The sequence below is a fragment of the Salmo salar genome, chromosome ssa15 (assembly GCF_905237065.1).
Source record: "Salmo salar chromosome ssa15, Ssal_v3.1, whole genome shotgun sequence".
NCBI lineage: Eukaryota > Metazoa > Chordata > Actinopteri > Salmoniformes > Salmonidae > Salmo > Salmo salar.
Window position 1 is genome coordinate 66,028,338 of NC_059456.1, and position 27,784 is coordinate 66,056,121.

General features: G+C 43.2%; 2 protein-coding genes across 13 annotated transcripts in view; both read right to left on the reverse strand.

The window, feature by feature from the left end:
* Window positions 1-4,371, reverse strand: part of LOC106571967 (death-inducer obliterator 1) — a 78,664-nt gene extending 74,293 nt beyond the window's left edge. For all 7 annotated transcript variants that reach the window (XM_045695935.1, XM_045695940.1, XM_045695937.1 and 4 more), the window contains exon 1: window positions 4,256-4,371. The gene's annotated coding sequence lies outside the window, so the exon portion shown is untranslated. The remainder of the gene's footprint in view (window positions 1-4,255) is intronic.
* A 439-nt stretch (window positions 4,372-4,810) lies between these two features.
* Window positions 4,811-27,554, reverse strand: LOC106571931 (protein kinase C-binding protein 1). 6 transcript variants are annotated; one of them, XM_014145506.2, is made up of 21 exons: window positions 27,354-27,554; window positions 24,483-24,710; window positions 18,571-18,641; window positions 17,172-17,332; window positions 14,561-14,704; window positions 13,667-13,780; window positions 13,216-13,308; window positions 13,008-13,095; window positions 12,839-12,894; window positions 12,649-12,726; window positions 12,272-12,387; window positions 11,655-12,133; window positions 11,380-11,508; window positions 11,122-11,286; window positions 8,998-9,522; window positions 8,340-8,840; window positions 8,072-8,226; window positions 7,830-7,910; window positions 7,646-7,724; window positions 6,569-6,808; window positions 4,811-6,395 (listed from the first exon to the last, which is right to left on the reverse strand). In XM_014145506.2, the coding sequence occupies exons 2-21, from the start codon at window positions 24,494-24,496 to the stop codon at window positions 6,214-6,216; spliced, it is 3,471 nt and encodes a 1,156-aa protein (XP_014000981.1). In that variant the 5' UTR covers window positions 24,497-24,710; window positions 27,354-27,554; the 3' UTR covers window positions 4,811-6,213. The 6 variants fall into 6 exon arrangements, with proteins under 6 accessions (XP_014000981.1, XP_014000976.1, XP_014000977.1 ...); XM_014145501.2 differs by having other exon boundaries at window positions 14,561-14,782; XM_014145502.2 differs by lacking the exon at window positions 27,354-27,554 and adding an exon at window positions 24,834-24,969 and having other exon boundaries at window positions 14,561-14,782.
* Between the last annotated feature and the right edge of the window lie 230 nt (window positions 27,555-27,784).

Sequence of the window (27,784 nt, forward strand, 5' to 3'; positions counted from 1 at the left end):
CTACAGACTCAACTAAACTAAAGGAGGCCAGTTTTATTGCTTCTGTAATCAGCACAACAGTTTTCAGCTGTGCTAACATAATTGCAAAAGGGTTTTCTAATGATCAATTAGCCCTTTAAAATGATACACTTGGATTAGCTAACACAATGTGCCATTGGAACACAGGAGTGATGGTTGCTGATAATGGGCCTCTGTACGCCAAAGTAGATATTCCATAAAAGATCCAGGTACAATAGTCATTTACAACAATGTCTACACTGTATTTCTAATCAATTTTATTTTAATGGACAACAAAAAAATTGCTTTTCTTTAAAAAAAAAACAAGGACATGTCTAAGTGACCCCAAACTTTTGAACAGTAGTGTATATATTTTTTCAATCTACACACAATACCCCATAATGACAAAGTGAAACCAGGTTTTTAGAAAATGTTCAACGTTTATTAAAAATAAAAAAATACTTATTTACATAAGTATTCATACCCTTTGCTATGAGACTGGAAATTGAGCTCAGGTGCATTCTGTTTCCGTTGATCATCCTTGAGATGTTTCTACAACTTGATTGAAGTCCACTTGTGGTAAATTCAATTGACTGGACATGATTTGAAAAGGCACACACCTGTCTACATAAGGTCCCACAGTTGACAGTGCATGTCAGAGGACAAACCAAGCCATGAGGTCGTAGGAATTGTCCGTAGAGCTCCGAGATAGGATTGTGTTGAGGCACATATCTGAGGAAGGGTACCAAAAAAAGAAAGCCAAGTTAACTGAACTAAATGTCTATCGCCCTGTAGCACTCACTTCTGTCATCATGAAGTGCTTTGAGAGACTAGTCAAGGATCATATTACCTCTACCTTACCTGACACCCTAGACCCACTTCAATTTGCTTACCGCCCCAATAAATCCACAGACGATGCAATCGCCATCACACTGCACAATCCCATCTGGACAAGAGGAATACCTATGTAAGAATGCTGTTCATTGACTATAGCTTAGCATTCAACACCATAAAACCCTCCAAGCTCATCATTAAGCTCGAGACCTGGGTCTGAACACCGTCCTGTGCAACTGGGTCCTGGACTTCCTGACGGGCCGCCCCAGGTGGTGAAGGTAGGAAACAACACCTCCACTTTGCTGATCCTATACACAGGGGCTCCACAAGGGTGCATGCTCAGCCCCTTCCTGTACTCCCTGTTCACCCATGACTGCATGGCCACGCAAGCCTCCAACACAATCATCAAGTTTGCAGATGACAACAGTAGTACGACTGATTACCAACAATGACAAGACATCCTACAGGGAGGAGGTGAGGGCCCTGGGAGTGTGGTGCCAGGACAACAAGCTCAACAAAACAAAGGAGCTGATCGTGGACTTCAGGAAACAGCAGAGGGAGCACCCCTCTATCCACATCAAGGGGACCGCAGAGGAGAATCACTGACACATCACTGACAAACTGAAATGGTCCACCCACACAGACATTGTGGTGAAGAAGGTGCAACAGCACCTCTTCAACCTCAGGAGGCTGAAGAAATTTGGCTTGGCACCTAAAACCCTCAAACTTTTAGAGATGCACAATTGAGAGCATCCTGTCGGGCTGTATCACCGCCTGGGCTCTCCAGAAGGTGGTGAGGTCTGCCCAACGCATCACTGGGGGCAAACAACCTGCCCTCCAGGACACCTACACCACCCAATGTCACAGGAAGGCCAAAAAGATCATCAAGGACAACAACCACCCAAGCCACTGCCTGTTCACCCCGCTATCATTTAGAAGGCGAGGTCAGTACAGGTGCATCAAAGTTGGGACCTAGAGACTGAAAAACAGAATCCATCTCAAGGCCACCAGACTGTTAAATAGCCATCACTAGCACATTAGAGACTGCTGCCCTATATACATAGACTTGAAATCAATGGCCACTTTCATAATGTTTACATATTTTGCATTACTTATCTCATATGTATACACTGTATTCTATTCTACTGTATTTTAGTCTATGCCGCTCCGACATCGCTTGTCTAAATATTGATATATTCTTAATTCCATTCCTTTAGATGTGTATTGTGAAATTGTTAGATATTACGTCACTGTTGGAGCTAGAAACACAAGTATTTCGCTACACCCGCAACAACATCTGCTAAACGTGTATGTGACCAATAACATTTTATTTGATTAGAAGGGCCTTGGTCAGGGTGGTGACCAAAAACCCAATGGTCACTCTGACAGAGCTCTAGAGTTCTTCTGTGGAGACGGGAGAACCTTCCAGAAGGACAACCATCTCTACAGCACTCCACCAATCAGGCCTTTATGGTAGCAGCCAGACGGAAGCCAATTCTCATTAAGAAGACACATGACAGCCAGCTTGGAGTTTGCCAAAAGGCACCTAAAAGACAAACAAGATTCTCTGGTCTGATGAAACCAAGATTGAACTCTTTGGCCTGAATGCCAAGGGTCACATCTGGAGGAAATCTGGCACCATCCCTACGGTGAAGCATGGTGGCAGCATCATGTTTTACAGGATGTTTTTCAGCGGCAGGGACTGGGAAACTAGTCAGGATCGAGGAAACGACGAACCAAGCAAAGTACAGAGAGATCCTTGATGACAGATCCTTGCTCCAGAGCTCTCAGGACCTCAGACTGGGGCGAAGGTTCACCTTTCCGCAGGACAATGAACCTCTCTCAATGTCCTCAACTGGCCAAGCCAGAGCCCGGACTTGAATCCAATCGAACATCTCTGGAGAGACCTGAAAATAGCTGTGCAGCAACGCTCCCCATCCAACCTGACAGAGCTTGAGAGGATCTGCAGAGAAGAATGGGCGAAACTCCCCAAATACAGGTGTCCTAAGCTTGTAGCATCATACCCAAGAAGACGAGGCTGTAAATCGCTGCCAAAAAGACTTCAACAAAGTACTGAGTAAAGGGTCTGAATACTTATGTAAATGTGATTTCATTATTTATTTTTAGCAAAAATCTCTAAAAACCTGTGTTTCCTTTTCATTAATTAAGGGGGATTGTGTGTAGTTTGGGGGGGACAATTTTATAAATTTTAGAATAAGGCTGTAACAAAATGAGGAAAAAGCCAAGGGGTCTGAATACTTTCCGAATGCACTGTATATGTTGATAATATCTAGGTAGGTAGCTAGCTATATAGCTTCTTTACAAAAAACTAGCCTAGTACTCATGGCACAAATACCAAACTGCTACTAGGATAGTTCTGTACAAGACAAGTCCAAATTCATACAAATATTAGTTAAATAAAATATGTAACAGTAGATTAATGGGATCAAGGTAGCTAATAGACGTCAGCAATGGTGTCAGCGGGAGATGAGTTGCAAGATGCTAATTAGAATTTTCTACTAATAGTAAATAGAGCCTAATAAGTCACTTTGTCTGAAAGATTTACACTTATCAAAACATCACGCCAGGCTAAGCCTAAAATTGAAGATGCACTATGCAGAAATCGCTCCGCCATTTCCTGGTTGATATGTTATTAGTTTGCCTAATTTCAGTTTATGACAAAACAAGTTTAGTATAGAGAATAATTGCACCATCTAAACCATTGTGAAATACATTTTCCATAAGCAAAATATTGTATTTTCAGCTGCTTGACACTGGTGTTCAAAACCAAAAGTTAAAAAAACACAAGAACAAAACATAAGCACTGGAAGCATAGAAATAGCACACATGGAACAGATCTAGCGTTTCTTAGACTTGCTTTGAATGAGAATGACAGCTATTTAACTCACATTTCTATGCGAATTTGGATACATATTGCAGCTTTAAATGGTGAATAAACGATTGGAACCATTTCAGTGTTTGACCGCTAGGTTTTATGGGTATTATGACACGACCACTGCGGGGCTCAATTTACATATTTTTTTTAGATTTGGTTCTCAAAAAGAAAACTATTTAAAACTAGCTTGATAGCCAAGCAGAGTATATAGTTGGTGTTATTATGGATAGCAGTATAACAAAAAAAGTGAAGGTGGCATAAAAGTGAAGGGGGCATATTTATCTACCATACCAACCATCCATTATTAATACAAAACCAAAAAGAACACAGTTGGACACTAATTTACTACCATACTAGCTATAGTAGCGGTAGCTAGCTTACTGACCTATGCACAGTCCAGGGTCAAGCAGCCATACCGCGTGACTTTTTTAAAAGTGTAAATTAATTTGGCTACTTTGCATCTAACATTCTGTTGTTGTAAGATATCATTGCATACGTTAATCTAACGAGAATTGTTTCAAACAATACCTTTCTGGTTATCCAGCTGTGTCCTATCATAAGACGAAGCCTACACAACCTTCCATTTTCTCTTCTCCTCCACTGTGAGTTTTGTTCTCGCTCACGCGGTTGAAATAAATCTGTCGCGAGAAGTTTGATGTACACCGGATATATGGACGCACAGTGCTCGCGAGGTGAATTGATGGCGCAGGTGTGAGAGGTTAAATGTTTTTATTCTCACATATTTCAGTGATACTTCTATATAAACCCTACATGGAGAGCAGATGCAACTTATGACAAACACTTTGCAAGAGGCTCAAGAGTATAGCTACAAAAAAAAGCAAGTTAGTACAAAATCTGCCTTCTCTGCTTAAACAGTAGCCTACCAAGAAGTCCCAATCCTCCTTCCATTTGCCCTTAAATGCCACAATTCCTTACTTTGAATTTGTGCACACCAACAAATTACTAATTACATTTACTACATTAAAGCAAAGCGTGTCATGTCTACTTAGCCAAACCAGTTCCCAGTTGTCCAGCAGGTGGCAACAAAGCCCACTTATGCCAATAAAATACTTTTAAAAAAAACATTGGTCAGACCTGTTTAATTTTTTTTCTTAAAGACATTAACAATCCATTTACTATATGTACAATATGTAAACAAGAGAATATATGACAAAGGGGTAAATAAACATGCTCAGAATAATATACAGTCAGTCACTTTTGTTGTTTCCTTTACCCTCCAAAAACACTATCATGGTCGAAAGCAATTCTGGAGTAGGCTTATATTGTTAATGAATAACCAAACCATCGAAGGTTGATGAGACAAATAGTTCTGACAGAATCTGAACAGAGAGTCCAGGTGACATTCATATAAAGTCTTACAATGCATTTAAATAAAAACGATTTCCAGAGCCGAGCCGTTTCAAAACATTTGGAAAGTGATTTTCATTCACAAACAGTACTTAAAAAAAAAAAAAATCTCATATGCTTGTCATAGCACTATAAATATTGTCCATGTGTCTTATTACAAAAACTTTGTACAGTTTTAACCTTTTTATAGTTTTTATACATCACAGTTTATTAAAATCTATGTATACACTGAGGAACTACGATATATAATGAGTATGAAACAATAACATACACACAGGGGGTGATAACCAACTTAATGCTATCCCTTTGAATGAAATGTCTGTGTATACTGTTTATGGATTTTCAAATACACCCCTGTCAACTCCTTACAAAATAATGAAACTTTTAAACCGCATTGACAACACCTTTTAAACCACATTAACAATGTAGAATCATTTACATTTTAGATTGTTTGCGTGTCCCAAAAAGGGCTGGCACAGTAATGTGCTCGGTTTCACTTCTGGTGGCAAATAACTATAAAGACTTGTGGTATATTTTAAAGAGCAGCATCACAGGTTTCAAGTTTAAGATTGTTGTAAAAACACACAAAACATTGACGTCTGATGTTTTGATGCACTTTCCTGTAGATAACTAGCGTTAGGATAGATGGTAAGAGGGATATAAAAATAGGACGAAAAAAGGAAGGAAAGAGTTCAAATGTATACAGACTGAAGTTTGATATCCAGGTGAACTACAGTCACAAGGGCAAGGTAAGTGAATCCTCCAGTCTAGCATATAGACCTTGAGGAGGATGAAGGATGGCTTAAAACATTGGATCACGAGGCAGACGTTGAACACAACAAGGGACAGGGGATGAGTCAGCTGAATCACAAGAGGAGCAGGCCTTTATGCAAGGAGTGTCCTTGGCGTTTTAAAGCCCTAAGCCTGGCTAGGAGAGGGTGAGGGTGTCTGGTGGTTTTGATACCTCTGTGGTCTTTCATACGGAGATTCGCTGCACATTCCCAGATTAGTTGGTCGCAAAAAGGCTTGGTTTATTGGATCTGTCTCTTTGCAACAGATACATACATTTTACAGACTGCAGGATTGTAGAGTAAAAATGTGTGTGTGCAGTGTAGTGGTTAGGGCACAGTAACACTGGCACTGTCCTTGCTCTTGTCCACACCGCAAGTAGGAGAGGGGCCTTTGTCTGTGGCGGCAGATCCTGTACCAGAAGGGGTCTGGGCGCTGGAGGAGTGACCTGGTGGTTTGGCTGAAGGGTCAGCGGTAGACTCCGCCTCTGGTTCCTGCTGAGAAGCTGTTGCTGTAGGAACAGAGAGAGGCAGACATGAAACATAAGTTCAGTTAGTAAAATAAAATACAGAGAGAGAGCTAAAGAGTGTGTAATGTGTATGGCATGTTGGTGCCTGAAGTTTTAGTGCACAGGCACTTCCTTCTATGCATTCGTGCAAATTACGTTGTTTGTGTATGTAATACCTGACTGTGTGCAGGACTTCATGTGTTCTGGCCAGTGGGCTTGCTGGCAGGGGTAGTCACAGTAGCTGGTGTTCCAGCAGCAGTAGAATATGGCCTCCTTCCTGCAGTTGGCACACCACTGCTTTTTCTTGGTGTCATCCACTGCCTGCTGTTTCTCCACCTCCATCTGCTTCTTCACCTCTGCCACCAGACGCTCCCTCTCCTGCTCCAGACTCTGTCTCATCTCCGCCATAGTCAGTTCTACAGAACACACAAAGACATTTAGAAAACGTACTAATATAATTCACATTATATTGAAATAATGAATTATTAATATAAATGTAACATGCATTAAAATGTATACGATGCATGTTTTATGATTACAACACAGGAATTGAATGAGTATATTATACATACAGCTATAATGTACACACTTGCATTATTAAGATGTCAAAAAACACAGATATGAAGCCCATCTCATACACACATGAATTGGCTGACACAGACTGGTTGGCTGAAGTCATGCGTTTTGATTCTGTACGGTCAGATTGCGAGCAACAATGACAAGAACCTGCCATGTGGGGAATTGTAGGTGGCTTTCAGCTAGTTTTATCTTGTTGTTGATACCATGTCTTGTTTTGAGGTGCCTTGACTGATTTCATGGCAATGCTAATATGGCTCAAATTTACTAGCCAGCTAACCAACCAACAACTCTAACAATGTACAGTACCGGCCCGCCACAAGGAATCGCTAGAGCAAGGAAATCCTGTCCGGCCAAACCCTCCCCTAACCCGGACGAAGCTGGGTCAATTGTGCGCCGCCTCATGGGTCTCCCGGTCATGGCCGGCTGTGACACAGCCTAGGATCGAACCCAGGTCTGTAGTGATGCCTCAAGCACTGCGATGCAGCGCCTTAGACTGCTGCGCCACTCGGGAGGCCCCAACCTTGTCTGTTTTGCCCCATTGTTGCACACACACACAACGCTTTTGTTGCTAAACAACCAACCAGTCTATAGACAAACATATTTACATATTTATATACATATAATGATACCAACCTAAAAGAGGTGCATATTTTTAAGGAACAAGTGGAACAAACCAAGATTGTGCTTCATCTCTGAGAGCTCTTGCTGATGTAGCCACTGAAGTTTCTCAATCTCTATCCTCAGCCGCCGGATCTGTGCAAAAATATTCAACAGTTGTCACAAAGCAGTGAGACAGGGGAGAGAGAGGTTTACATATTTTATGGACTCAATCAAAAGTCTGTTCACCGTAGCCCTCACCTCTGCGATTGTGTTTCCTGAAGTGCTTTTGGAAAGGTCGTTGTAGATTTCTGTCATCGTTCCTTTTATCGTTTCCATCATCTGAAAAGTTCCAGTGAGATTATTACAACTCACAGATTGATGTCAGACAGGTAACTTTCCAGATCAATGAAACACAAATATCATCTGTGAATCTATAAACTTTCCCCTGTAAAGTATATTCATTCTGTGTGAAGCAGGCATATAGCATCTTGCTGACTCACTTTGTTGGTATACTTTGCTATGTCAGCTGCCACATCTGCTGAAGCTATGGGGATCTGAAAGTCTCCTGCCAGGTAAGACGAGGAGGAGGAGGCACCAGAGGTGACCAAGGTGACTGATGAGGTGGAGGTCTGGGAACCATCTTTCTGCTGTACGGCTGCAAAACACAGAAGGGGGAAAAGGAATGAAAAAAAACATTCAATAGCTCATATTAACTAAGATGAGATGAATGTGTGTATAGAATTTGGGGAGTTGTGAGTTTCTATGTACCTTTTGCTGCTTGTCTGGTCTGGTAGCGCATACTGGAAGATGCCGGCAACTGCTGCTGTGACTGGAGTTGCTGTGGGCTGCGTGTCTGTGCCTGGGTCTGCGCCGGCGCCTGGACCGGAACAGGAACCTGTGTTTGTGTTGGCGTAGACGGCTGCTCCTCCTGCTGCTGCTGCCGCTGCACCTTCTGCATGTGCCACTTCTGGGACGACGTCTGGAACTTGTTGGCCGGGTTCCACACCACCGTACGCTGCACTGCCTGAGCCGTCTCTTTGGGCAGCAGAGGGCGCTGTTTCTTCACTGCCGAGGCGACGGCTGCGGAGGAGAGGGCAGGGGCAGAGGTGGGGGCTGGAGAGGGGGTGGTGCTGAGGGCCGTGTTGGGCTGACCAGAGCCTGTGCTGGAGGACAGGTTGAGAGGAGGGTTGATGAGTGGCTGACTGGGGTCTTTGAGGTTGGACAAAATGGCAGAGGCTGGAGAGGGTGTCACTGCGGCAGGGAATTTGCCTGGTCGGAGAAGAAATGACATTGATTAAATAACAGAACAATCACGTGTTTTCCTCCTTTCTGCTGAGCCTTTAGGCCTCAGTCTTTTACAAATGTCTGATACAAAGCAACTAGGGTGCACAAATCAAATGAAACAAGACAATAACTGAACCCTCACCTTCCAGCTTGGTGCCAAGGGGCTCCTTCGTGGCCTTAGCAACTACAGCCCCTGGCTCCCTCCTGGCCTTACGGTCGCGACCCCCCTGCTCATCCCCCAGGTCAATAACCAGCTCCCTCTCCGAGTCGGAGTCCTGGTCTGGGCCAGCAAGGGCCCGGGGTGCGCCTGTCCTCCCCTCCTCTGGGGCCTTGGGCATGTCTGTTGGGGGCTGAGTCTGGGGCGTCCTGGGCTTCTCCTGGGAGTCTCTCTCCGGGCCATTGATGCCCAGTCTGTCTTTGAGCAGGGCTTCAGAGTTTTTTTTATCCCTGGTCTCTGTGACTGCCTCCTTGTCCTCTCCCTGTGTGCTCGCCTTGGGCCTCTTCCTTGACTCCCTCTCTGCTTTGTCCTTGTCGTCATGGGCGGCGCTCTTCCGTCTGTGCTCCTCATCGCTAAGGTACTCGCTGTCGCTGGAGTCAGACTTTTCGGAATCCTCTGAGTCACTGTGTTCCACACCCTTATACACGTCCTCAGAGATCCCATCAATACCTGCACAAGGACAAAGAAACAATACATAGTGTTTTTCTTTATTTTTACATTGTAGAATAATAGTAAAGACATCAAAACTATGAAATAACACATATGGAATCAAAAAAGTCTTAAATAAATCAAAATATATTTAATATTTTAGATTCTTCAAAGTAGCCACCCTTTGCCTTGATGACAGCTTTGCACATTCTTGGCATTCTCTCAACTAGCTTCGTGAGGTAGTCACCTGGAATGCATTTCAATTAACAGTTGTTTCTTGTTAAAAGTTCATTTGTGGAATGTATCTTCTTATTGCGTTTGAGCCAATCAGTTGTGTTGTGACAAGGTAGGGGTGGTATACAGAAGATAGTCCTATTTGGTAAAAGTCCATATTATGGCAAGAATAAGCTCAAATAAGCAAAGAGAAATGACAATCCAACATTACTTTAAGACATGAAGGTTAATCAATCCGTAAAACATTTCAAGAACTTTGAAAGTTTCTTCAAGTACAGTCGCAAAAAACATCAAGCGCTGTGATGAAACTGGCTCTCATGAGGACCGCCACGGGAAAGGAAAACCCAGAGTTACCTCTGCTGCAGAGGATAAGTTCATTAGAGTTACCAGCCTCAGAAATTGTAGCCCAAATAAATGCTTCACAGAGTTCACCTAACAGACATCTCAACAACTGTTCAGAGGAGACTGCGTGAATCAGGCCTACATGGTCGAATTTCTGCAAAGAAACCCCTACTAGACAACAATAAGAAGAAGAGACTTGCTTGGGCCAAGAAACATGAGCAATGGACATTAGACTGGTGGAAATCTGTCCTTTGGTCTGATGAGCCCAAATTTGAGATTTTTGGTTCCAACCACCATGTCTTTGTGAGACGCAGAGTAAGTCAATGGATGATCTCTGCATGTGTGGTTCTCACCATGAAGCATGGAGGTGGTGGTGTGATGGTACTTTGCTGGTGACACTGCCTGTAATTTATTTAGAATTCAAGGCACACTTAACCAGCATGGTTACCACAGCATTCTGCAGCGATACGCCATCCCATCTGGTTTGCACTTAGTGGGACTATAATTTGTTTTTCAACAGGACAATGAACCAACACACCTCCAGGATGTGTAAGGGCTATTTGACCAAGAAGGAAAGTAATGGAGTGCTGCATCAGATGACCTGGTCCCCACAATCACCCAACCTCAACCCAATTGAGATAGTTTGGTATAAGTTGGACTGCAAAGTTAAGGAAAAGCAGCCAACAATTACTCAGCATATGTGGGAACTTCTTAAAGACTGTTGGAAAATCATTCCAGTTGAAGCTGGTTGAGAGAATGCCAAGAATGTGCAAAGCTGTCATCAAAGCAAAGGGTGGTTATTTTGAAGAATCTGAAATATATTTTGATTAACACTTTTTTGGTTACTACATGATTTCATATGTGTTATTTTATAGTTTTGATGTCTTCACTATTATTCTACAATGTAATAAATAGTAAAAATAAAGAAAAACCCTTGAATGAGTAGGCGTGTCCAAACTTTTGACTGGTATGTATGTATCATATGTCATGAGCGTATCATTTATAGGCCTTGAGACACAATTCATGAATGGTTTGCGAGTGTACCTAGTTGGGCCTTGCAGCTCTCGATGGTCTTATCCAGGCTCCTGATTGGTCTCTTGGGGGTGGTGGTGAGGAGTGATGACCCCTGTTGTTGTTGTTGTTGTTGTTGCTGCTGCTGCTGTACTGCCTCACTGAGCTCCTTCAGGTCCATCTCAGCCTTCACACGATCTATGGCAAATGACACTCAAACTCAACACACAACCGAAACGCACAGCACAAGACAAGGTGCTACAGGAGGAGGGGAGGTTAGATGGGACCCACCCAGGTTGAGGTTGAGGATGCTGCCTGTGCCCGGGGCCCTCTCCTGCTTTGGCACCAGACCAGGGGAGAATGGCTTGGGGCTGCCCGTCAAGCTGCCTGCATGGCCCATCTTCACTGACGCAGGGGACGCTGTGGCCAGAACACATAACACTTTAACCGCCACAAATGGTTTGAGTCTTGATCCCAACCCATGTTTTGACTGTGACTATTCTGTAGATAATACCCGTGTTAGTTAGTCGTATGACGTGTTACAGAGTCAGGAGCATGTTAATTACCGGTGTAGTCCATAGACTCCTCCCCAGCACTGTAGTGGAATGGGGGGTTCCTGGGTCCTCTCTCCATCCCATCCTGCTCCACGTCAGATCCCGTGTGTACAGAGGAGTTGGTGCTCATGGGAGAACGAGGCATGTCCGTCAGAGAGATCCTCCGCCCCATCCCGCTCGACAGAGAGCTCTTGCCCAGGACCATCTTGGGAGATGCGGTCATGTCGAAGTTGAAGCGCATCTTGTCGGGTTTCTCCATCTTCACGGCCCCTGCCCCGGGGTTGGCTGGATCCAGCAGCATCTGGAGCTGGTTGTTGGGCGTGAAGGGGGTGCGGAAGGGGGCGTAGTTAAACACACCAAACTTCTTGCGGATGTTCTCCACGTAGACCTCCATCTCCTGCATGGCGCTGTTGAAGATGCTCTTGGTCTTCTTCACAGAGAAGGGAATCTCCTTGGACATGAGGTAACAGTTGTTGATGGGAACCCACGCCCTACGGGAGAAAAAAACCCCAGAAAGACTTGTTAGGAGTAGGATAAGCATAGCACTATGACTCACTTCAGAGGAGTCCAAGTAGAAACGATGAAAAGTCCCTTCCCATCCACAACTTTCATCCAACAGCAAGACTCACCTGTCATGCTGTCCGAAGAAGCGTGCGTCCACCTGTCCGTCTTTCTCCCGCAGTGCTTTGGCTGGCCAGAAGGGGAAGCCCTTCAGCTTGGCCCACACCAGGGGGTGGGTATGACCCTAAGAGGGGAGGCAGACCAGGGGAAATGTCCGATAAGACAGCATAAAAACAGAAGGTGGAATAAGATTCGCAAAGACTTTCCTGTGCTCTAAAGAGTGTTTTTGAGATTTTAAATATGACATTTAGGCTGGTCTACATTTGTCTTCGGGACAAACCTAATTGTGACCCCAAGTCACATAGTATGTGGAAGGACAAAAAGTTACATTTACATCTATTAAAAATGTTCATTGCAAAAGAAGGTGAGGAAACGTTTGTCTTACACATGGCTCGCAAAACCAGTTGTCCCTCTTTTGGCACGAGGACAGGTAGCACTCTGGACAGACCTCGATTTCATTCATCTGAAACAGACAGCAGTTTCCACATCACTGAAATGGCCATTTTACACATGGAAGGGAGAAAACAAAACACAACCCAGGCTGGCATTTCAGTCATCGTGTAAAAATGACTCACTTCATGTTCACAGATCTTCACAACGACCTTTGCTGTTGCTGTTAGTTTGTGATTACCTGCAACAAAACCAAAAGACAGAAAACCATGTTCGTAAAAGCCAAGTTGTTCATCTCCAAAACAAGTAGCAGTACAGAAAGGAAACGGTGTTAAGCAGGTGTTTGTGACCTACCACCATTGTAGATGATGCAGTTGTGCAATATCCATTTCATGTCAGCCAAGAAGGCTTCCGTGCAGCCATACATTTTCTTTTTCATATTCTACAAATATAGCAGAGAAAAATGTACATCATTAGAAAGAAACATTTAGACTTCAGTTGAATTCACTTATGGCTCTAGATTAAAGCGCCTGCGAAATGACAAATGGGAATGTAACGGTACCTTCTCCAGTGTTGCGAGGTCCATAGCATGGAATATGTACTCGGCATAGTCAGGGTGCTGCTCCAGAGACACAGGCTTCCAGAAGGGCTCAGTCTGCCCAGAGAGGAAACAGTCACAGGCATCAGTTCTCATAAACACACCATTCAACCAAAAGCCCTCTCTGGCTCACAGTGGGCACCTGGAGAATGTCAAAAGGACTATCAATGTCAATGAACGACTCGGTACTGGTACTCCCTGTATATAGCCATGTTATTTTTACTAGCTATTGTTATTCGTTATTCACTGTGTACTTATTCCTTGTGTCACTATTTCAACAACAACAAAATTGTATCTTTAACTCTGCATTGTTGGAAAAGGACACGTAAGTAAGCATTTCACTGTTAGTCTACACTGGTTGTTCACAAAGAATGTGACAAATAAAATGTGATTTAAAAACATGATTTGAACTTACCCCTGGCTGTTTCATCTTCTGGAGGGCAAACTTCAGCAGGTATGAGAGCTGATCTATCGTTAGCATGGTCATGGCTTTGCTCTGTGTCTCTATGCACTCTGCTACTGTGATTTTCTGGAAACATTTTAAAAAGTCAGGGCAAAGTACCAATGACAAACAGTAGCTGGTAATACCAAAAGGGATACTATACCAAGCACAGGGACTGGGCTAACCCACAACCACTCACAGCAGTCTGCTGGGCTGGCTATTAACTATGCATCTGTGTTATGATCTATAGGAGACAGAAGTACTAGTCCTCATAGCAGCGAAATCCATCCAGAGAGGGAAGATATAGATCCTGCCCACTTTATGTTTGCCATCCAAACAGGCTTGGGCTCGATTCCATTTCAATTCGAGACTTAAAATGTGCCATGTGTATTATCCTTACTATAGAATAATACACTATGAAAGTGACATGTCATTTTCCAGGAAGAAGCTTTGTAGTTTTTGAACTTTTGTAGGCTTTTTGAATGGTCTTCAAATGGAGAAAAACATAGCGCAATGGTCTTCCGCGCAATAATTGGCAGAAGTAAACTCATCCACAAACTCAAATATTATTTTATACATATCTTAAAATGACCGCGTTTTCACGAATTTGATGATATCATCGTCAAGCCCACTCAAAAGGTTAGGGAACTGACCCCGGAAGTATGGGTATAAGGATTTTTACATTATTTACTTGAAATTAAGAATTGAAATTGGCCCAAGCCTGCCTCCAACCCCATCACCTGACACCAAAAGAGCAAGCGGATATTAAGCTAGTGGTAAAGCGAAAATGTACCCGGGAACACTCCCACACAACATGCGCACGTATATACACCTACACACCCACGGCACACACACACAAGCGAGTACCTCACACTCTGGACAGAACCAGTCACCCTCGGGCTCTGCTGGCAGTTTGAGGCACTTGGCATGGTACACCCTCGGGCAGAGCTCACAGCAGAGCACCTGGCCCTCGCGGTGGCACAGCCAGCAGTAGAAGTCATTCCTGCCGTCCTGCGGTACAACATCAACAGGGTCTGTGGTGAGTGATGGCTGCTTCACATAGTAAAAGGGACCATGTCTTAGCTCTGACTGAAATGCGGCAAGAGAAACAGGGGGCGGGTTTCAAAACACACGCAGAAAACAAACACAAAAAGGTGCAGTGCAACAGAACACAGAGAGAAATACACAGTGGCAAGTAAGGCAGGGTAATAAGCAAGCAGGCACCAAAACACAAGACTGTTTTGGTTGGTCTCGTCAATATCAATGTAGGTCTGTCTATAAGATAGTAATGCCGTTGTTCTTTATCTATAACAGAAGTTTGTGTCATCTGTTTATGTCGTCACCGACTAAGTGCAATTTGATTGGTGACTTTACCTGGTGGACCAATAATCAGTCTTGTGTTGGATATCATGATTGACACCTCATTAACCCACATCAGCCAATCAGTGAACAAGACAATACTAGTCAGCACATATCTATGTCACTGTTCAGAACATGCAACTTTTTCATTTGTCAGCGGAACTGAATTCAAAGGTTTTGGCTTGGGGTTTAATTGTGACATGCATGTAAAACAAAGCATTCACAACAAATAGGTATAAATGTGCAAAAATATAAAATATTTGGCAAGCATACAATAATATGCATTAATATCAATTATTTCCAAAAATGCTGTTTAGGTTTAGAAAAGTAATTAAGTTATTCCACTCTATAAACAGTTATGATTACCAATCATCAGAGCAATTATTTTAACATTTAATCATCAATACATGATACACAAACATGTATGTTTTTGATATGAACTAATGCATCGATAGAACATACAGCAGTGTCTTTCATATAAACCTGGGGGCATAATAAGTTGTGAACAGACGCTAGGGCTGTGCGATAACACCTAAAACTGCTATCTAAATGTTTTATAACTTATGGGCGATTCACAAAATATATCTAGATTTTTTTTTAAATGTTTTCTCTAAATAAGCTTTGTTGTACAATTTAAAGATCAAATACACTGCATTTAAAAACAGCCATCAATAATCTATTGAATTCAGAGCTTGTTAAATTATACCAAGGCTGAATATATTCCTTCCACAACCACAAGACCCAGTAATAATTGTATTAAAATAGTTAATACATCACAGATCTGGCTTTCAGGTCTGTCTAGAAAAATGCCATTTTTGTTACAAATTTAAAATCAGAACCATGCATAATGCACATTCACTAATAATGTAGCAGGCTTTGTAGAAAATTGACACCGGTCTCATGAACAAACTCCCATGTACAAGCCCACGTGCTAGTGAGTAGGCAGCAAATACTTATATTTCAAGTTTAGCCAAATTGGATCTAGGTATAATTTCACAGGCTCTGAATTCAGCTAAAAAGGCAAAACAGTTGAATTGTTATGAACCCAAGCTTCTGTCTGTCTCCAACTGTTTGAACAGCATGAGTGGCCCTACCTTATTTCTCAGAATAACAACAAGTTACCAATTCCTTATTGCACATTTATAGAAACACAGACTAAACGGCTAGTATAAAGAATCTTTATTTGACTAAAATGTTGCTAGCAATATGTGGTACCGTAATGCGCGCGCGACAAACTGAGCATTCATTTTCCAGAATGAATGTTCATTAGTACATCCGTTTTAGTAGTGTCTGACTGTTTCAACTCCTCAAATTTCGAGCAAACAGTGTATGGTTCGAAAGGTTAACTTCTCCTCCATTAGAGTAAAATAATGTCTTAATGTGTTTCGGTGTCCATATAACTGATTCTGTTGGACCAAAGGGCTCCCGAGTGGCACAGCGGTCTAAGGCGCTGCATCTCAGTGCTTGAGGCGTCACTACAGACCCTGGTTCGATTCCAGGCTGTATCACAACCGGCTGTGATTGGGAGTCCCATAGGGTGGGGCACAATTGGCCCAGCGTCATCCGAGTTAGGGTTTGGCCGGGGTAGGCAGTCATTGTAATTAAGAACTTTTTCTTAACTGACTTGCCTAGTTAAATAAAAAATAAAAAAAATGCAAATAGCACTTTGAAACCGTTTGTCAGAGTGGAAGAAGTGATCTCTCATCTTTGTTGTAGTGAGTGGTAGGGGAGGGGCTTGGGAGAAAGAGGCAAAGCGAGAGGTATCACTCTTGCCTAAATCTGTCCAAAACAAGCCCAATGCGTTTCTATGCGCTTATTTTAAACCTAACTTGTCGCCTGCCTTCCCACCTTTGGAACAACGACTCCCATTGTTAGGGCAGAGACATGAGCATCTCGTTATTATATACAGATTTCTGGTGTAAATGGGAAGGTGTACAGCACAGAAGGAGCGAATGAGACGAGACTAAAAAGACAACATGAGAACAAGCGGACATAAAACGCTCAGAAAAATATAAATCGCCCAGCCCTAACAGGCGCATACACACACACACACCCACCACTGCGCACACACACATCTGCGCACACACACACACGCACGCACACACCCCCCCCCCCCCACCTGGTCTTTGTTGTTGCTATGGACGGCTCCAGGTTTCTTCTTCTTCTTCAGGGGGCTGGGGGAGGTGTCTGAGGGGGAGTGGCCATTGGATGAGTGGGTGGGGCTGGACACCTTCCTCTTCTGAGCCACCAGCGCCCGCTCTGCTGACCCAGGATCAGACACTAGTGGCCAAAGTACAGGGGAGACCAGGTCACCATACATACAACACGGAACAAGAGTAGCAGCTTATTAATGGGTTTCACGTTGCGTCACGATATTGTTTTGATTGTTCGTTTTAGGACTGCTGCCTAACTGAGCATTCTATTCAATGCGACCTCATTGGGCACCGATGAAGATTTGGTCTAAAGTGCATTACTGTGTCTAAAGGCGGCAAATAATTAGTTGGAAAACCTTTTGTCATTATTTTGAGGTCGCCAGATTGACTTTTGATGCAGTATAACGTTAGCTAGCTAGCTAAGATTGAAGGGAGACACAGATTTTAGCTAGCTAACATTAGCATTGCTAGTTCATTTGACAAACTTTGCTTGCTAATGACAACATTGCCATCTGTCTAAAGTAAATTTGACAACATGATGGCAAAGTTGATTCTCTACTAAATATGTGCCTACTTTAGCAATGTCATCGTATTCTCAAGCCCCTATATGTGTAATTTAGACAAAACAGTCATTAGCCCCCGTCAAACTCTTGCACATTAATATGGCTGCAGCATCTGTAGAACGTTGATGGCAATGGCAACGACGCGAACAAGTGACAGAGGGGCAACTCATGAATATGAGGCTTAGAAGGAGAGACTAGACGACTGGCATGAAAGACTAGAGAGGCAGAGACACTCCCAGTCTCAGACCAGTCTATACAACAATGACCGGCTCCATCTTCTTCAGTACTACTCAACTAATCTTTCCTCAGACGGGGATAAGAGTCATTGTGAAGGTCAAAGGCAGTGTAAAGCCTAGACCTTTCTTTTGTTAGCAGAACCCCATCACTGAGAGACGAAATACAGTAGTGCTTGCCCAGGGATACCGACCAGATAAGAGATTTTGGCCACCAAACCTTACCGCTTGGTTTCCCAATCTGGCAACGAATTTCATATGATAAGTTAACATCTGATCATCCTTGCTACGCCAACATGGCAACCACATTCCAAGAGAAGTGTGGTCGAGGGCCTGTGACAAGTGATCACATGTGAAGGATGCCTCCTTCACCAATCCCTGAGGCAGTGTTGCTCCATTACAGTGATCTGATATTAACTCAATGGCAGAATGGTTGCTCAGTGTAGCTCAATGAGATCCACAACAAACATGTTTAAATGTAAGATCAATACTAAAAGAAGAATACTAGAATAAGTGGTCCTCTCAAAACACAGTAACATTTGTCTTAGTATGCAAGGCCTTGTTCTTACCTTTGGATCGCACGGACACATCCATCCCTTCTACCCCCTCGGACTCGGTCTTTACCTCCTCCTCAGCCAGACTGCACAGAGCGAGGGCACAGAGACAAAAAGAAAGGGAGAGTCAGTCACAAACGGTGTTCACGAACCAAATCCTGCCACACAGTAAACAAGTGGAACACCACCTAAGGCAGGACCCCAGAGGACAAAGTCACCAGAGTTTCAGCAGGTTTCCATTGCTGTTTCCTCATGCCTGCTTTAATGAGAAGCATCAATAGGTTAACAATGTTAGGCTACAAAATCTAAGGTGCAACCGACGGGTCAGAAAATGTACTTGGACCTCGGAACCATGGCCTTCATGATCATCATGTCTTCCTATGCGTGTCTATAATCATTGGTAATCACAGTCAGATAAACTTGGGTGTTTGTGTTCCATGGGGTGCCACTGGAGAGGATCTCCATGGCAACAAGTCCTCTTGATTCAGCTGGGCCACAACTTGTGCTTCAGCACAACAAACAAGGCCACCCAACAGAGAGTAGGCTGTGGGCTCCTGTCCTCCAGGAGACAACGGAGAGACAAGGGCTTCAGTCCTGATGAGGGCCATGCATTGACGAGTTTGTTTGCATCTCACTTTGCCCACCTACCTACATTCAAGACGCTCTTTCTGTACAACGCAAGTTCATTCAAAAGCGGAATGCCTTGAAAACAATGATTCCGAAAACACAAACAATTGCATAGGCTATGTCACGCAAGGATTTGCACCTTCAAAATGGATGGTGAATCACAGAAAATTGCCTCAGACAGACATGGATGAGAGAGTCTCAAGCAAAGGTGCTTCTTGGTAGCCACTCAAACCCCAGCTCTAACAACAGGTGTCCCTAAAGGCTGTTTAGCCTATTCCTAGAAACCCACTGCACCAGATCACTTTAGTAAGCCTTACGGAGTCAACCTTGGTCTTATTAGCTAACTACAGGTTTTTACCTGTTACATAGGTCTGTTAACTAGCCTAAACATCATGTTCTGAACAGCCCAAACAATAAATCAGATTTCCACAGCAAATCATATCAATATATAACAATTTAAAAAAAGAGCTTCTTTCATTCAAAGAAATGCCCAAATCAAAGCCTGTAGCTTTTTGTGTCTCTGGTTCCGCTCTCATCTCATTTCCTCTCAGGAAGAAAGAGGAGAAGAAAGGGGGGGGGGGGGTCCTTAGTGATGAATGGGGTTCTTTGAGAGTTCAGCCCCTCCTTTGTCAATTCCACTGAGGGCCTCGTTCCAAGGATGTCGTCCCATTCATCGTCCTCTTAAAGAAAATCCTCCTCGGGAATGGACCCACCACAGGCCACACGCTGAACCAGTTCAGGCTCTTAGCCCTGGTGGCTCCTGGTAGAGGTGGATGTGGCAGTGGGCAAAGAACGTCTAGGTATAGGTAGTCTAACAGGCAAATATCCAGCACTGGCTAGATAGAAAAACAGCCTTTGGACAAGGTTCAAGAAGTGGTCACGTGGGAAAGTTTTGAATGAGACTAGAGTTGATCTATTCTTAAGAATCCACATCCATCATAGTCATTGATCTAAAATTTAAAAAAAAGGACTGAGTAGAAAAAGGAGACAGCACAATCCTCCAGAGCTGAGGGCAGCCATTGATGAGCCCAAGCATGACTACCACTGTAAGAGAGGCCATTAACTAAATCTACTAAACCAATAGCGCCACCCCCATTAACACACACACTGTAAACCTTAATGTCCTGCTCGTCAAACCAAGTCCATGACATTGATCATTCATAAACCCAAAGGGGGGAAAAGTCTCAATCAATGATCACCAGGTTAAATCACCACTATCAAAACGACTGTAGCATAAAATAATCCCTAATGTCATTTGGATAATGAAAGAAGATTAAGTAGACAGACACAAAAAGGAAGAAAATTACAAATAATCCAGCATATGAGCCTTTTCTTGTTTAGACACGCTGCTGAGAGATAACCCCCTCCAGGGCCTTGCTGTTCTGGACACAGAGAGTGAACAAACAAAACGAGGCCCACATGAAAGAGAGCTAATGTTAGCCAACTCTCTGTGCTACGTGTGCTAGCAGCGAGAGCACTGTGAGATGACAGAGTACTGTTAGCATGCAGCCCAGCAGTGAGCCAAGGTTTACACTCTTTTATTCACTCAAAAATAGGCTCACCGAGCAGCCAGCGTGACATAATAACCACCTGATCCTGTAGCTTCTGACTAGGCAGATAGTTTCTCTCTCTCTCAACTGGTCATCCTATGTTCTTCCAGAGGGCATTTCAGACCAGGAGCAGTATTCCAGAAACATGCCAGAACAGATAGCAGAAAAATCTTCAGGATCTGGGAATATTCCAGATAAGCAAAATTCAGGATAACATTGATAAACACCCACCCTCCGCAAGGAGGAATGCCTGATAGAAGAAAAGAAAAACACACACACACACACACACACACACTGACTCTGTGCCTTGAGATTCCACTGGCTCCTCAGAGACAGTCGAGCAGAGGCAGAGCAGGGTTCTCTCGTCACAGAAAATGGAGGCCACAGCCGGCTCCCCTCCCCCCTCTCACACATCCCCCACACAGACCGAGGCTCCAGTCACAGGCACCCCCCCACACACACACACACACACACAGGAGGACCAGAAGATCCATGGAGATTACAGTTCAACATCCAAACATCAAAACACAGTTAAGCCGAACCACGTTTGCTTCAGAGTACAGAGAGAGGGAGACCTAGATGAGAGACAGATGGAGAGAGAGAGAGGGATAGAAGATAAATCCAGCTAATTGGAGATCATTCTTATCCACTTTACCCCCCCCCCATCTTCAGTCTCGCCTTCACTGAACGCACTGCTGTCGAAGAATAATTAGGCTTAATAATAAGAGGAGGGAAGACACTATGAGAGTAAAGACAGATCTGACAAACCTATGCTGTATCCCTGAGGAGAATACACTGTTTTGGTCTCATGCAACACAGTGGTGTCTCATGTGAGCGAGGGTCTGGGTTCCTGATTAAAAACCTGCTATCCTGCTCTGTAAGTGGTGCCATAAAAGCAGGGTGGTTTTGTTGTATGCTTTGAGTTGGTAATGTGTCCTTGAATCCACTGAGAACCAGTATTGTTGATAGAGAAACAACCTGGCACCCTCTTCAACCTGCAGCCCCTGTCCTCCAGAGAGAAGACTGACTCTGAGAGACATAAGATACAAACAATACCGTCAAGGTTAAATGTACTGTTCGCTCAAGACAATATGAAACAACTCGTTTTAGGTACAGTCGTGCAGAAATAGGTGCCAGGCTTTAGCCTGCTTTATCATACTATAAGATTCATTATACACATGATTCAATTTTGTCTGAATTTCTTAACCGAATAACATGTTCTTCAACAGAGATAATTGAAGTGTGGTAGCAATACTTGTGATATAGCACAGAATATGCAAGAAAATCATTCAGCCTGGTTTTTACATTGGGCTGAAGGGGATGAAACAAAGATGGCTGTGGAATTTTCCAGAAGGCCCCTGCTCTCCCTGTGCTGCCGCTCTCAGAGCGATTTTCAAGCTTTAACCTCGGCTGCTGCTGTAATTGGCTGGAGGGTCTGCAGGGCGGGACAGGATTGGTCGGCTGTGCTATGCCACATGGCTCCCTGTGTGCAGGCTTTCCTCTTCCTTAAAAACATTTTCTGCTGCAATGCAGAGATTCCCCCTGCATTAAAACGGTGCAATTTCCCTTTGGTTTTAAAAGGTTGTCTGTTTTGAGCGTGACTGAGTGAACCGGGTAGAGGCTTTAGAAGAGGGATGACTTGTTCTTTGTGGTTGAGAGGCAGTAAATCACAATTTACGAGCAATGTTGCCTCAGCAAACCCCCAGCAACCCCAGACGATCGTCTAAAGATAACCTGTCACCAGATTACTAACATACCCACTAACATAACACAAACGGAGCACGGCATGAATTTATACACGTCTCCAAGCTCCCCTAATGTCAATGACTGTTCAAAATGAATTTTATTCCGGGGTGTTGGATCACGTTCGTTTTTGGTTTTGTCCATGAAAGTGTATTTAACATAATTCACATTAAAAAGAGAACCCTAACTTAACGGTGGTTGATTATGCTATTCGCATAATAAAGCATGCTTTGTGTCGAGCTGTACCAAGGTGGTTGAGAGTAAGGAACGTAGGGACCCCCCCGTACAGATTACAAAGCAAAAAGCTTAGAACCTAATAATCTAGGTTTGACACTGAAAGTTAGGCTTTTGCTCATCATTTTTTTCAAAGGGAAATGTGCATTTTAAGATCTGCCGTGCCATGGTAACTTATTACACATTTAGAACCTATGAATTACTTTCTGATTCATGCAATGAATCCCTGCTAGGCACTATTTGGAAACAAGTAGGGGGCTCGTTATTAAATGTGATGAATTATTTGAACTAAGAACCATAAAGTAATTTCCAATTCAAACACCAGCGGAAACAGTACTGTAAAATAAAGTACTACCAAAATAGATTCTTGTGAATTGAGAGCCAGCTATGCAGTTTCACTTACCTACTTACAAAGGGAGATAGGATTCTCTTGAACCAAGTATTACAGAAACGTCAAACCAGGCATTTAAATGAAGCAGCAGATCAATGGTGTTTTTGTCTCTACAGCTATAAATAGGTGAGCGAGGCCCGAGCGGTGCCAAGGAGGGGAAGAGAAAACAAGCACGCAAATACGGACAAATATGAGTCGAGCTGAAGACAAACACCATCACGCGTACGAAATACACACAGTCAACAATCACAAAAAAAAAATGAAGTGCTTCTCTGCCAGTTTATATCTGTGATGAAAAGAGCAGAGCTTCACACAAAATGGCCACTGTTTGAGGGGCACAGAGCAGAGGAAGCAGCTTTACAAGGATGAGTGTTACAGAGTCAACATAGCACAGGCCTGTAAACTTGAGGCCTTGGGCCTCCCCGTATCCCAATGACCTTCAAAACAACTAGCCTACAAAGGGCTATTAATGTGTAGAGGAATAATAAAAGAAATGTTCAATTGACAGGCTGAAATTCAAGAATTCCCCTCAGACAACTCATTTTTGGTTGGGACAATGAATGAACTCTGAGGACCCTGTGTGAGTTCTGATGCGGGTGAGACTGGAGAGGCATTTAGCCTCATGCGGCAGGCCTTCACTGCCTTGTTTGTACTTGCATCAATTGGTGAAGAATTATGATCATATCTGCAGAGAAAATCATTACATTCACTGACATCCTTACTGTTCACCCCCCCCCCCCACACACACACCTCTCACTGTAAGCAACCAGTGTTCAGTTAGCCATCAGCCCCTCCCCCAAAGACCCCCCCCCCATGGTCCCTCTAACAGGCACAACTGTTGCCCTCACGTCCATTCTCTCTGGCCTGGCATGACACACTAGATCACAAAAACAGAAGCAATCTGCTTACAAAAGATACATAACACCCCCCACATCCCTCCACCAAACTAACTATTTTTCTGCCACCCATCCCCCATCATCTCTGACTCTGCCATGACACACAACTAGGCTGGCGCAGCAGAGAGGAGAAAAGAGAGTGCACACTTGGATCTCACTCTCTTTAGCATTGTAAAAAAAATAAAAAGCCAAGGAAAACAAGGATTTGCCAAGGCCCACTGCATGGCAGTCTGGATGTCTTGGGCACACGTGACCCTGCTACACAGAGAGAGAGCAGGGGTGAGTCCTTATCCAACCCCCCCACCTCAGCTCTCTATGGAGCAGGGGCCTTGCGAGGCCTAACCCGCCCACAAAGCTCCCCTACTCCTTTGGGAAAGCAATCTGTGATTTTCAGGTATTCACATTTAGATTTGCACAACAGTCACACAACAGAGAAGAAGGAGAAAGGAATGTTGTAATTAGAGTTGAAATAAAGACAGGGCTTACCTCTGTGGATGCATGGCTGCCTGACACACTGTTATGTCAACACTTATAAAACATGGAGGACACTCTCAGCCCGGGAAGGCTCCTCTCTTCAGGCAAGCCGATCAGGCCCGTCTGATGGTAGCCAGGCCCTGACTGGCCCCTTTCTCACAAGCGGGATATAAGGCCGCATCCGATTGGCCGAAGCATTTCCTGAGTAATTATCTTTGTTCAGCGCAGGCAGGAGCAGCTCTGAGTGCGGGAGAGACAGGGAGAGAAAAAAAAAGAGAGAAAGCTAGGCCCTAATTACAAAATAACACATTTAACTGCATTTCTGTAACCTAAAGAACACACATAACAATGTAATACCATTACCTAAGGTTGCATCTGATGCACGTTGTGTTATTTTCACAGATAATATATTAGAAATGTCAGCATGTAGAAAATGAAAAAAGGACAACAGGGCTGCTCTGCTGTAGCCTCCATTTTTGTAGAGAAGGCCTTTGTCTAAACCCCTCCCTCCTCCTCAACTGTCTTCAGGCGAGCGAGAGAGGGCACACGGTTCTTCACCAAAACAACTACAACCAAGGCTAGAAGAAATTGCACACCATTTAGAATGTAGACCAGGGAATCTGTCCCTACAACATTAGTGGAATTAAAAATAACTAAATGGTAAATCCATATTTTATAAAAATTAGGATTAACATAAAAGGAAACAGGTTACAAATATTCTGTAATAAATATAAATGAATTCAATACAGAAGGCTATATATGGGCTTGTTCCAAAATAAAAGTATAGCTGTTATGTACACTATTTCATATGATGAGAGACAATGATCTGCTAATAGCTTTTAAAAAATGTTGGTGGAAAATTAATACTTTCATAATGAATAAATCATCAGGCCAAAAAGCATTATTTTAAAGTACAGGCCAAATAGACTAAAAGTGAAGCATGCAAGTGGGCCTCCTCAAAATGAAAGGCCAATATTGTTTTTGCTAAAATTAAGTTTAGAAAATAAATATATAAAATACCTATAAAATCACTCATTTTGGGGCTGTGTGTATGTTTGTTGTAGGGATGTCCCAGCCGTGGAATATTATATTTTGTGGATGGTTATTGTTTTGGAGTATTCTATAAGGCCTAATCCATAACATATAGGCAATTGAGGTTGGAAATGGTGCGTAATACATGAAAAAAGTTGGGGAAAGGGATGGCATTTTGTAATGCCAGACCCAAGAAGGTTACAGTGTGTGAATGTAGGTGAGTTCCAAGAAACCTCCCGCTTGCATCATGTGCTTTGTGAAATCATCAATAATTCACTATACCTAGGTAACAGCCCGCCTGTTATTGTTAGTGATCTCAGACAGGAGTTTGTCAATTAGAGTAGGTTTTAAATAGCCAACCAGGCCACACTCACAACACAGAGGTTACAAGCAATGGTAACACTGTGCTTGTAACTTCTAGTACCATTCACTGTGCCTTTGCCATTTGCCCCTATTCCTTGCCACAGGGACGGCTTGTGAATAGGAAAGTGACTATATCTATACAAAGGAAATGTTGTTCTGAGCACAGGATGTGTGCTTGGTGGAGAAGTGGGGCCTGAAGAACACAGAGGTCATTGGTTTTATAACAAACACATGTGCAATGCTGTCCTCTAGTGAATACAAGGAGAAAAGCAACAGTCAGGCTATTAAATACAGGTTCAGGCACCCCTATCCCTTTTTTATTTAACTAGGCAAGTCAGTTAAGAACACATTCTTATTTACAATGACGGCCTAGGAACAGTGGGTTAACTGCCTTGTTCAGGGGCAGAACAACAGATTTTTACCTTGTCAGCTCGGGGATTCGATCTAGCAACCTTCCGGTTACTAGTCCAATGCTCTAACCACTAGGCTACCTGCCGCCCCAAAACCCTCACTGTTTCACCATTTCCACCGCTGACTCTTCACGCCTGCCTGATGTCTCTGTATGAATACGTGTCACTGGTCAAGTGCTAAATGTTACTTTAGTCGCCTTGCCTAATTTGACAGCTGTCTAGCCTAGATAGATAAGACGTATGCTCCTCTGAACAATTTATGCTCTATGTTGCCTAAAAGGACAACTGTTTGGCCAGATGGTTATAGCTCTGAGCCTTTTGCTACGTGCTCTTTTGGGGATCTAGGCCAGGTTACAGTGAACACTTGTTTGACAAATTTGTATGGCAAATGTTGTTGAAAGGGTTAGGGCTACTTTGATTGGTTTTCAATCAGCTCATACTCCTGGTCCCTTGACAATTGTGTAATGTTCCTGGAACAGTTAAGAGTTAGCTAGGTTTAAAAAGTGAAGTGTACAGAAAAAGTCATTCATCACTGTACTCCCATTACAGGGACATGATGACATGCAGACATTGAGATATCTGATTTCTGGCATTTGTACAACTGATATGGCGAAGCCAAATCATGCCATAACAAGTTATCTCGATATGGTTTGACAATCTTTACTAAAATAAATATGTTGCACAACGTTGTTATTCTTGAATGTGAGGGCTGGGGTCAGGAGGTCAGGCATGGCTGAATAAGTGACAGGCCAGGGTAAAAGGCATTAACAGTAGGGTGAGACTATATTGTTGCTAGCTAGGTTGTTTCCTTTTGTCTATCTACAGTACTTAAATATACTTTACACTTGCAAAGTGTAGCTAGCTAACTATATCAAACTGGATTTACCACAACTTTCTTTGCGTTCAGTGGGCTCTGCTGGATAGCAAGTTAGCTAGTTAGCCTAACGCGTTACTGTACCTAGGTAGCTAATAAAAACAGCTTCCCGGTTCACATTGAGAAATATGCCGATTTTAAACGCTTTGTGTTACTAAAACTAAAGGAATAAATGGTATTTCACGTAAAACAATCAATACGTACCCGGAAATGAAGACAGCTATATAACAATATTTATGACTGGACAGAATGAAAAATGGCTTGGAGGTAACGTTTTCCCCACATAGTCTCTAAACATTCTGTACAGTCTTTGGTATCCCCTTCGTCGCTTCAACATTGGAAAATCGCATACTTCTCGCGTCTTCTCTCATCGTCTCCTTCTCAAAGTCCATTGGATGAAAAACCAAAGGCTCCTCCCCTCTAACTTTCTCATGCAATGGAGTTTTGATGAGGACGCGAGGAGTATGCAATCATATAACTAGGAATTAGATGACTTAATATTTACACATAATAATTACTAATTAAAAACGTAATGTAATAGGATATCTATGAATGCAATATAGATCTTCCCTCCCCATGACTTGGGATAGGAAGCTTCCCGACACCCCCTCCATCAATTCCCTTGCACGTCATTT

Bases quoted from the DNA above. Each gene is read 5' to 3' on its own strand.
- LOC106571931 (XM_014145501.2), bottom strand. The intron at 13,309-13,666 runs GTAAGTTCAAAT...CTCTCTGGGCAG, and splicing joins AGAAGATGAAACAGCCAGGG to ACTGAGCCCTTCTGGAAGCC. The intron at 12,134-12,271 runs GTGAGTCTTGCT...TTTCTCCCGTAG, and splicing joins TTCTTCGGACAGCATGACAG to GGCGTGGGTTCCCATCAACA.